The 12,021-nt window shown below is 46.0% G+C and overlaps 1 protein-coding gene across 1 annotated transcript in view; it reads right to left on the bottom strand.

The window, feature by feature from the left end:
- XYLT1 (xylosyltransferase 1) overlaps positions 1–11,483 on the bottom strand; it is a 205,149-nt gene extending 193,666 nt beyond the window's left edge. Inside the window, exon 1 of the mRNA XM_065644733.1 lies at positions 11,246–11,483. Within this exon, the coding sequence (XP_065500805.1) occupies positions 11,246–11,476 (231 nt within the window). The 5' untranslated portion in view covers positions 11,477–11,483. The remainder of the gene's footprint in view (positions 1–11,245) is intronic.
- Positions 11,484–12,021: the final 538 nt, after the last annotated feature.

Here is a 12,021-nt window from a genome sequence, read left to right as displayed (position 1 = left end):
CATGGGTCCTTGATATGAGAATTACTCCAAATTTATATCAGTGCAGTTAGAAAATGAACATCCCCTGAAGGACTTAAACTACAGAATGAAATATCCTATTGATAACATTCTGACAGCACGAGATCGGTGTTCAGTCTGACAGACTAGTGACGGGACTAAAATGGACAAAAAACAAACTGCTTTAAATAACAAATGTGTTTGAACTCTACTAAAGCACTTTTTACTTATATATTTGGTTCTATAAAGGCAAACGAACCCTATAACCTAACTTTCACATAAAAATACCTTTGGGTCAAATTGTACTATGTGGAATATGAGCATAAGCCAGCGGATCCCACAGCAACTGCAGAAACAAAGTCCTGGGCTACATGAACCGATCCAAAAAGCCAAATAAACCTTGTTCTTTCTCTGCGCCAACTACCTCTCAAAATGAGCTCTCATTATGAGAGCCACTTCTGGAATAGTCCTGTGCTCTGAAAGAGTGATAAATGCATTTAGATTTATCCTGGTTTTGAACTGGTTGTGCTCCCAGAGGTCCCATAGAGCTTTACAGCTGACCTCTAACTTTGTCTTCTTCCCTGTACAGAAACTGGTCCTGCAATTTAAAATCTGAGCCCTCCTTCTGCCCATTTCACGAGGCATTTCGCTGAAGCCCTAAGCAAGGGTAGGAAGCACACCAAAACTCACACCCCAGATGCCCACCCCAGCTTCACATGAGGGGAAAAGGCAGCGGCCAGTGCTGTTTGCGTTTCCTAGATATCCAGGGGTGAGAAAAATCAACTTCAAAAGAAACCGCACAGAAGAATGCCATATTTTATTAACTGGGGCTTGGAGGTGAGGATGGGAAATCATCGTTTACGCTCTCTGGAAAATGAGCAGATTTGAGACCATCTTTTTCTAATAAATAGCCATTAATCACTTGCAGTCACTTAGGACAGGAGGTCATGTAGCAGCAGCCTGGCTAGCATAAATGTTTACTACTGAATTAGATTAGAAAGGCTCAGAAAAGTGTCATCGTAGTTAGAGCACTACCTGCTAATGGAAACTTTCCTTTGGATTCAATATTATTAGGGCCTGACCTGGGCTTTTGGGAACAATACAACGTAATCTTGCTATGAAGTTGCGGATACAGCAAACATCACACAGTGCTAACTACAGAAAGCCAGACAGCCATAAGCTTATTACACCATTTTATCACTGTCCTGCTGCACAATACTATCACTATTTTGATCACATCCCTGTTATTGCAATCACGAGCAGGCTGTAAGAGCGTGAGGGAATCCGCAGCTCCATCCCACAGGCACTGCCACGTGCTGGCACACGCCATGCCAGAAATACAGGCACCAATGTCCTCATCCATGTGCGCAGAGCTAAAAAAGCAGGATTCAGATGGTTTTACGAGAATATTTCATAATCCTCCTCCCACCGCCCCTACTCAGTTAGCAGCTCAGTCAGAGCCAACTACAGTTATAATTATCGCCATAATTATTATTTAATAAGAACCAATGACTTATCAAAATATTGCACTGAAGACTTGCACATCTTTTCTTGAAAGACTGCCAAAAAGCTAGCTCATTGCCGAGGTACCGCTCTGTGTGCGCTGCTAGCAGACGGCACCTCCAAGTTTCTATTTATGCAACTGAGTGACTAAACTCAATTCAAGTGAATGCCAAAACGTCAGCAATTTGAGGCACAGTACCTGTGCAAAGTATTGTTATTCTCCTGGTGTATACACACTAACAGCTTTGTTTACTACATTTACTCCTCTTCTGCCTGTTGGCTTGGGTTTTACATACCGTAGGCCAAGTTGCTGAACTTAGACGCCTTAAGGTAGACACCTGAATCCACATTTACATATTTAAACATCTGTGTCAGGCATCCATAAGAAGTTTTAAGTGCATAAGCAAGTCTGTAGGCATCTAAGTTGATATAATTGGGTGCTCAGATTTATCTCCAGCTACCCAAATGTGGACTTCTGCAGGCAACAATTTGCTGTTTTTCACAAAACTATTTTTTTTTTAAATAAGTAATATCAGCTTGATAACGGATTATTTTTTCTTTACATGCTTGTTCAAGATGATCCCAGTCCAGACCTCTGGTAACACATTTCTACACACAAGTCCAATTTAAACTTGCATCATCCGCAATGGCCATTTAGCCAGTTAGGGCTCCAGGAACACTGCCAGACTGAGGAAGAGGGTCCTCAGTTACAAAGATAACTAATGACTCTGGCAGCTATAGGGTTCTTCATCGAGGGTGGCCAGTTATCAGCCCGGTGACTTCACAGCCAGAACACGTGCCTCTGTGACGTGTGGTTGCACGTTTCTGAAGAATCAAAAAGTTGCCATGGAAATGTCATTTTTCAGGTTTGTTTATCTCCTGAGTAAGGCTCAATGGACTGGATATGATTTCAGGGAACTTGCTTCACTTTAGTCAATACAGCCACAACTTCCATCGCTTTTTCTTTCAAATATGACGTTTTAACAAAGCGTGTTTCCTCCTGGATCAAAGACAGCAATTATAAGAAACAAAGCCAACTACAAACAGGCCGAGTTTTAAGAACAAAACCAAAGACCTCTCAGACATTCAGAGAGCATGAAATCCAAAACGCACCATTAAGAAAAGTCAGCAAACAGCATCAACTCTAAGGAAAACACTCGGACTCCACCATCATAACTGAACCAAAAAGTACATCTGAAGGGCAAGCAGAGGCTGCGATATGCAGGAAAAATGAGTGCCCGTGACTCATTCGACCAAATCCAAGTTAAACTAAAGTTTGCTGTGTCATTCAGCTTTGTAGAATCGTTTTAAATAAGCATCCCACTTACTCTCTAATAATATAACAGAACAGCAATAGAGCAGTAGCTAGAAAACAAAATATATGTGGGAAGTGGACAAGATCTGACCTCAGAGTCAACCACGCACTACTGCAAAATCTTTTTTAGCTAACTTTTTTTACTAAACTGATATTCATTTATTGTGAAGTTTAATTTCATTACCATAAAAAAGCAGCCAATTATAGACATGCTATAAATAGCTCATCCCTTGAAGGAATCCTCTAATCATCTCTAAAAATAAGAAGTCACATGATTTAAGTATCCTCCACTGACCGTTTTGGTACTTCACATAAAAAGATGAACTCAGTAAGGTTACACCATATAGAAGTTTAGGCAACTTTGCATGTTGCTCAATTTTTATATCCACACAATTAGAAAGCCTGCTCTTCTCACTTCTACTCAAAATCAGTAAAGCTTTCAGTCCTATGTCTGATGTAAAGCTTGGGAGCAAGTCCATAGAGGCACAGGTCCACAGGGCATCAAGACCAATTTCTGCTTCCAAGTAAAGCCTGGAAACCTCCTTTACCTGCCTGAAAACAGCTGGGCAGCCCATTTATAATACTAGCCTCTTGCTGATTTCTTTCTTGATCCATCCACGCTAATCAGTCCTTTGAGTCATCCTACCCTTAGGCTGTATAGTGATAATCACAGAGAAATTCTGATCAGCGAGTGGAAATCACTGACGAAAGTTTGCGGGAGCCCTGTGCTGAACAGGTCCCTGATGGTAATACTGCACAAGTTACACTCATGACTCTTGTTAAGTGCTAGCAGCTATACTTGCCATTCAGCCTGCAAGCTCTTAAAGGCAAGGACCTTTCCCCACATGTGTCTGTAAGGCTTCTAGTGCCCAGATGGTGCCATACAAATGAATAATAATTATATTTCCATGTAGACCATTATTGTGCATAATGTAAATTACTTTCACTGATCCAAGAGGAAATCATTTTCCCATTTTGAAATGAAAAGAGAGAGTAAAAATAATGATTACTTGTTTGACGCTATTATTATAACAATAATTACATTTGCAGGTCCAGAATCCTCAGCTGGTCTGTACTGACTTTAATGGAGCCACACCAACGCATGGCAGCTGACAAGCTGGTCCCAGTCTTTGCTGAAGATCTCAAACTATTTCACAAGGACCGATTACTTCAAACCCACACCACTTCTGTGAAAGATGGGAAGTTAAAAACAAGCACGCTTAGCAGACTGGGGAAGAGATACGCCAGGCCTGTGTATGAAGGAATGGATTCCTACAATGGCACTGCACGTACCCGAGCATCGCTGCCACGGGCCCCCTCTCTCGCCGGCACAGAGGAGGAGGCTTTTGCACAGATTCAGACCTTGAGTAACCAGAACTGCCCTCTGGAGGCACTCATCTCCATCCATTAGAAGGCCTCAGAGTGGCTGAATTTAGCATCCCAGTGTTTGTGAGATTCAGCTCAGGCTTAAGCGCCCAAAAGGGGACAGCCATAATCACCAGCACCAAACACAAAAAGGACAAATAAAGTTGGAACAAGACAGAGCTCAGCTCCTCTGGAGGCGGGGGGGAAAAAAAGATAAATGTATATATATACAGTTATCAGACTAAAGAGGACTAAGTCTGGACAGCCAATAACTGAAAACCCAAAAACTACATGTCACTTGTAGCTATGTGGCTCTAAACACTTTGCCACACATGTCAAGGGGTTACTGATGGAAGGAGGGAACCAGGACTCCGAATCTCCCTGCTCCCACAGAGCACCCTCCTGTTCAACACATCCTCTGGGGCACAGCATCAAAGGCCCACCATGACTTAAAAAAATTAAGAGGGACTGAGGCTCCCAAGTCAAAAAATCAGACTCAAACACTTGAAAGTGCCACTCTTCTCGAAGTGCAGTAACACGAGCAGTTACACACAGCAGCACTCATGCACTCCGCGAGTATCCACGCAGGGATCCTCCTGCACCTGCCCAAACCAGACACCTCATCTGCCTCGATTACAAGAAAAAATGCAGGACATTGTATCCCATTTAAAGAGTCACTGGAAAGGTTCCAGTGAAATGCCAGCCCTAATTTTAACACTTTAAAAAAAAAACTCAGGAAGTATTTGATTACAACTAATCCTCGAGGTTATATAATTTGACTGTTCCTACAAATTAAGTTCACTTCATGTTTTTATTGTACTGCTGTCCCTTCACCAAGCACTAATAAGATGCTGTATCACATATCATGGACTTTCAATACTGAAGGGAAAAACATATTTTGAAAAATATTTCTCAGTACAACTGAGACATGTGGCAGGTTAACAAGGGCCTCTTACACCAAAAAGTACCTGTTTTGCAATAGCTGACAAGAAGTAAATGGGATTTGTATGTCTCTTGTACGACAGCTGGTCGTATCTTCGTAAAAAATGAAAATGCTTCTCTTTCAAAGGGAACATCTGCAAAATCCCATCATACATTAAAGAATAAAAACCCAACACAACAAAAATACACCCGTGGCCTGAAAAAGACTTCCGATGGCATAACCAATTAACACAGATTCATTTCATATAATACCTTCCCACATCCTCACAGAAAAGATGCTTAACGAGGTAAACGCTGCAGGAGTCCATCAATCTAATCTGGTTCTAATACTCTTTTTAAATAATGCATACATTAGTTCTCTGTTAGTGAAAAAGATTCGTTTGTTTTATTAACATGTGCCTTGTTAAGTGCTAAGACTTTGTAAAAATCGTTATGCAGCTTCTAGCTGCAGATGTATTGTTTCCCCCTTTTCCCATTACAAAATCATCAGTTGTCTCCATTTTCCTTTTCAATAGTTATTAAAGCTTTACTGCAGCATGATTAAGCTCCCGTTAACAAGCAAAACTGTACTTGATGGTCAAGTCAGTACTATGGATCCATTCGCTAAGAAATATATCATTTTTGGCCACATAATAGCTCAATGCCATTAATTTTATTCACGACCTGAGGTACCTCAACTGAGCTGTTTCACCGAGACCAGCAGGTGTACTAAAACAAGCGAGAACCCAGTTTATAGAGCTTGATTCGCACTGGACCAAAGTTTAACAGGTAAACAATTAGCTCACATTAAGCTCTCTTGGACCTTTCAGGTCTGGAAATTTTTCTGAAAACCTTTTTCCACTTATTTCTTGTGTTCAGAGCTGTAATTACTGAGGCCACATGTCTGCATCAACAAGCTACTTAGAGGCGAAGATGTTTAAACAGGTACCATCTGGTTGTGTCATAATATATGGAACCTATACATTCATCAATTTAAGCAAAAAGGATAAATTAGAGGTGAAATACTTCAGGGTGGTTTTTTTGTTTTGTTTTGGGGTTTTTTTGGTGTTTGTTGTTGTTGGTTGGTTGGGTTTGTTTGTTTTTTCTTGAAATCTCGTTTTCTGGAGCTTAGCAAATTAATTTATGCTTAAGCACAACTTTGTAGAGTGAACTCCCAGCAACTACATTGAGTCTTCCAGCAGCAGCCCAAGGCAGGAGCTCCCTCCTTTGATGCCCACCTTGCTACCAGCCCAGTGTAAAGCAACATTTTAACACGGCTGCTCCACTGGGACCTGCATGCTGTGCAGAACCTCCCTCGTTAAGCAGCTCCCACATGGATAACGCATGGATGTGCAGCAGAGGGTAGGTCTGTGGGTTTGTTTCTGGCAAAACACTGCTGGGAATCCACCTGCAGAATGCAAACATTACAGAGACAAATATTCTCCAGAAGAAAACTCTCTTATTTCCAAACCTGAAAAAACACCAAGTTTGATATGCAAGGTGAATTCTGCACCATTCTTACTTTGGGGAAGCATTTGGAAAAGGCGGGGGACAATATTTGATGCATTGATTTTAGAGAAAGCAGAGTAAAGTTTCCAGGGTTTTCTTTCCTGTACAATTCCCCTAGTTTTCTCCAGCATTATAGAATTGCTGCTACTTTGCATTCAGTTACAACAACTGATCATAGTTTTTATAATTGCCAGGGTTGAGTAGAACAGCAGCTGGATGCCTTACCTAGTTTCAGCAACCAACAGGTATGACAGAGTTTAGGCACACATTGTAATTACTCCTGGCTTCTTGCATCTTTAACCCGGTGGAGCTCAGCGCACATCACTTTAGAGCACCAGGAGGAACAAGCAATAAGAAATATAACCTGCTTGAGCACATTTAGCTGACCAAGCCACGGAGGAGCTCTGGACCCAGCCTCATTCTCCACATTCCCAGGAGAAACACATTTCCCAGTACAGAAATGAAAATAAGAAGAAGAGGCAGCAGTGACCCTCAGGACTGTCCTCCCTAGCCTAACTTTTGCTTGGAATTAAAACAGATAATTCTTACTGTCCCCAAACATGCGAGAGTTTCTTTTCATTTTACAGTTCTGAACACTTCGAGCTATCGATAGTTATGTTTGGTTCCTTTGACAGCTTCATGCTGAAAGAAACATGCCATTTCTTTAAAATGAATACACAAAATTTCAGACTAAAGAAATGCTTTCATCCCACCCCAGCAGGCAAGAGCTATATTTCACTCAGCTGACACAGTAACAATGCACTGGCATTTTTCCTGTATGGTAAAAGAGGCAGTAATGAAGAAAATGTGCCACGGGGCAGAAAGCAGCATTACGTACCCACAGCCGTTGCCTTCGACGCCTAATTCCAAGGCAGAGGCCGCAGCTGGGTAAGGCGAGCGCATCACTGCGGCGCGCAGCTGCCGCTCCGGGCAGCGCTGGGCACGAGCTGAGGCCACGGCAGATGCTCTGCTGTCACATCACCAGCAGCCCTGACGCGGGGATTTACATTCCCTCTTCTTCCCTTCTGGCTCCAACATCACCAACAAGCCCCTTCCACCATCGCTAGCAGGCCGCGTTAAAAAAGCCTGAGACTAAGCAGCATGCTTACGGTATTTTCACAAAAAGCTGTTGCGTACTTTCCAAAGATAAAGACCCTTAAATCAACCCCTTCTCAGATGGTCACTTATAATATTCTTGCTTGCTTTCGATGCTCGACTTTCGCCGAATGAAAAACACTTGTGCAAAGGGTGCTGAACAGCTGCAAAAATCATACATGGTTGCAAGCACCCACTGAAGTCACTGCTATCAATACAATTAATACTCCCTGAAAGATATCTATAACCTGGTTTAATTCAGTGTGGAACAACTGCAGGAAACTGCTTATGAGTGATGAAAGCTCCAGTTGTAGCTGGCCAGGGGATCTAGCACAGTAAATGTTTTCAGTTGCAAAATAGCTCAATTCAAAATTGTTTCTTCCTGCCATGCTGGCAATTCATATTCAATTATGCACAGGTACAGTGGCAACATTTTTTTCTATGGTATGATGATATTTCATTTTCCAAATGAAATTGCTTATTACACGTATCTGACAGCATTTAATACAAGTCTAAATACCTCTTAAACACCTGGTACAAAGCGTTGCATTTCTTTTCCCACAGGCACAAATTACTAAATCCTCACACTGCTTACGTCCAGCTCAGTAAAGTAAAATACACACCACCATTTTAGTCTTGTACACAGGTCACAGACAAAGAAAAAATAAGACAAATAAAAACACGGTGAGTTCATATGGCAACTTTCAGACATAGGTTTGAGAAGCGCCATTTTCTACAGTGTGTCCAAAATTCGGTTTGTGTAACTTAATTTAGTATAAATGTTCATGGAAAGGCAGTTATCAGGACATCCATGTATTAAAGACTCTCTTCAGAGTGAAGGAATCAGATACTACATCGCAGGCAAACATCTAGTGACCTTTCGCCAGAATACTCCTCAAAGATATATTAAACACATCACTCTATTAACAGGCCAAACACACGTTAAAATTAATGTTCTTTTTTGGTTAAAATGGAAGACTTAGAAATCTTTGACAAATCCTTGGAGGGCCTCTCAGACGCGCTGAACCCAAAGTCATCTGGATATAATGGGACTACTGTACTCACACCAGCCAGCTTCTCCAACTGTTGCAAAACAATTTGACATACACAAACTATGGGAAACTTGGACTGAGACGGATAACAACTTCGCTTGGGTTGCATAGACTGCATTATTATGTGGAAACAAAGCAACATTTAAAAAAAAGCAGCTTCTTTCACACTGATTCCATATCATGTAATTCCATTAAACACAGATTTTCCTCATTAATTGAGTCTGAAATCAAAACTGGAGCTGCCTCAAAGACAGGAAACATAGACACGTTTAGATAAATCCACACTTGCATGTCAGGAATGCCTGGGAACTTCACCTACCGATATAAGCAAGCTGTCGGGTTGTTAAGGCAGAAATCTGCACAAACCCAATTTCCCTATCGCTTTTCCACCAAGCGCGCATTTTAATCAATAGGCAGATGCTTAAGTGTGGGGTTTTGCATTCTGACAAAGTATTTTTAAGGGTGGCGGCCACTTCTCAGCCTGCAGGCGAAGCAAAGCCACAAGTACCATAAAGTCATCTTGAAGAAGTATTGCCCAGTCACTTCTTGACAAAGCAGGTTGTCAAACGCACCGTCACTTATCTTGAGTGTTGTGGGGGTTTTTTTAAAACCAATGTCAGACCCTGTGGCACAGCCCAGTGTGATCCACACTAGTCATCCAGATAACGAGGAGAAAATAAGTACACTCAGCATGTGTTTTAAAACATGTTTTCTATTTGGAACCCCAGTGCTCCATCTTTAGGTCTTTGATCATATCTGTATGCACAAAGGCGTGATTCATTACTGCCAGCATCAAAATAATCATATTCTACGTCCGTGTGTTGCCAGCACGGAAACAATTACCTCTCAGCCCTGAATTCAGCGTTTGTTCCAATGCACCGGGCGCAAACCGGACGCTGTGCCAGGACGTTTGTAGGACAACCACTAACGGTGCTGGTTCCGACCCTGCCCCGGAGCCCACAGGAGAGGATTATTTCCTAGAAAGCCCGGTGAGCTGGGGAGCGGGGCTGGAGCCCCCGGCACAGCCTGTCCCATCCCAGCCCCCGGCTTGCCCCAGACCAGCACCTCCCACCCTTCCATAGCCCACGCTGGAGAGACCAAGAATGAAAAAGCTGGAGAAGAATGAAACACAAAAGAATAAAAAGCCTACATAGACAGGAAAAGAGGCAGAGGGCAGAGTACTGGAGGAAAAATAGCGAGCCTGAATCGGTACATTCATGAACCCAGCAAATACCAAGATAAAACCATATGCAGAGAAAAAAATTTAGCTCAGTAAGCAAGAATTTTAATTTTCACATCTAGAAAGCACAGCAGAATCTGCACACACTGGATGGGTACATACTACCTTTCAAAAAGTTGTCCCAAATGTCAGTGACAGAGCACTCGTGTGCACAGGGCACACTTCTCTGCAGCCTTCCTGTGGCCGAAACGTCCACAATCATTTATAAGTCATCTCTGAGCCCCAAGCTCTTGCTTTCTCTCTCAGGTTGTAAACAGAAATACAGAAACAGGAAAAAACTGCATGCACAGTTTACGAGGTAACACTTATTTAACATAAGCCTACTGCTTAAAGAATTAAACCAAAACCAAAGGAAGCATCTCTTGAGCTGAACACCAACACCTATATCTGAGGTTTGTATTAATTGACCAAGAACACTGTTAATTTGCTTTTTCATGTACCTATTAGAAAACCCCGAAACATAGCTGGCAATAGGGCCAGCTTTGCAACCCCTTGCAGTTCCAGGCCCGAGTAATTTAAATTAAAACTTGGGAGTTTGCAAAATAAAATAATAGGGCGAGAGGGCACAGCTCCAGTATCCTTGAGTTATTAGCGGTTAATAAAATGATTGCATTAGATTTCATTGCCTGTCACCTACTGGGCCCAACAGAGCTGTGCAATAAAGAATTAGCGCCTGTGCGGTTTCCAGGTGGAAAAAAATGAAGTAGCAGTGAAATAAACCCCCTCGGGACCGTGCCGGGCAGGCGGCCCTGCGGGGAAGTTGGGGACGCTGATACGGCCGCTGCGGGCAGAGGGAGAGGAGGAGAGGAGGAGAGGAGGAGAGGAGGAGAGGAGGAGAGGAGGAGAGGAGGAGAGGAGGAGAGGAGGAGAGGAGGAGAGGAGGAGAGGAGGAGAGGAGGAGAGGAGGAGAGGAGGAGAGGAGGAGAGGAGGAGAGGAGGAGAGGAGGAGAGGAGGAGAGGATCCTCCTGGTGCGTCCGCTGCCGCTGCAGCCCCGGGCGCTCCCGCCGTGGGCCGGCAGCAGGACCCCGGCCGCAGGACCCCGGCCGCGGCTGCGAGCCCGGGCGGCGGCCCCCGGCGGGACCCACCGGTACCGCGGCACCTGCGCGGCGGCGGGAGGCGCCCACGCGGGGCGGGGGGACTCGAGCCCCCGGGCGAACCGCGCCTCCCTCGCCCCAACTTCCCCGCGCCTCCCGGGCGGCCGAGAAGCGCCGTGAGCCCGGGGCAGCCGCCCCCCCGCCCGCACCTACCATCGCCTTGCCGTGCGGGGCGGCGGGTCCGCGGCGCTGCGGGTGCGCCCGCTGCTCTCCGCCGCGGTCTCGCTTCTCGCGGCCGGCGGCGCCGCCGCGCTGCTCCTCGCCGGCGTCGAGGGAGGTGAAATTCCAGACGAGGAGGGTCTGCAGGAGCAGCACGGTGAGCGCCGCCACCAGCGCCGAGCGGGAGCGCCGCGCCAGCCGCCGGGCGCACGGAGCGGCCACCATGTTCGCTGCCGCCGCGCTCCCGAGAGCCGCCGCATCCGCCGCCGCACGGAGTTTTCAGCCGGGCAGAGCCAGACGTCAGCAGGAGGAGGGCGGAGGTGGGAAGGAGGGAGGGCCGGCGGGCGGAGGAGGTGTGCGCGGCGCGTGGGGCTGGGGAAGCCGGCGGGGAGCCCTGGCGGCGCGGCAGCCCCGGCCGGGCCAGCCCGGGGCGAGGGGTGGGGTTGGCGGAGGAAGAGGAAGGAGGAGGGTGGGTGGGCTGGAGGAGGAGCGGCAGCGGGGGCCGCTGCTGCTGCTGCTGCTGCGGGCGGGCGAGCGCCGGCCCTGCGCGAGGGGAAGGGGCTGGGCCGGGGCGGCTCCGCGCCTCACGGCGGGCGGGAGCGGGGAGGGGGCGGCCGGCGGCGGGGCGGGCGGCGACTGCCATCTTCTGAGGGAACGCTGCCGCGCCCGCGGCGGGAACCGGCCCTGGGGAGGCGGGCGGCACCTGGCGGGCGGGAAAGCGCGGGCTCGCGCAGCCTCCCGCGTCGCGCCCGCCCGACGAGGCCCCGGCA

This window comes from Caloenas nicobarica, chromosome 14 (assembly GCF_036013445.1).
Source record: "Caloenas nicobarica isolate bCalNic1 chromosome 14, bCalNic1.hap1, whole genome shotgun sequence".
NCBI classification, from domain to species: Eukaryota; Metazoa; Chordata; class Aves; order Columbiformes; family Columbidae; genus Caloenas; species Caloenas nicobarica.
The sequence above is the reverse complement of the archived record's forward strand: the minus strand, read 5'-3'. Positions and strand labels throughout refer to the sequence as shown.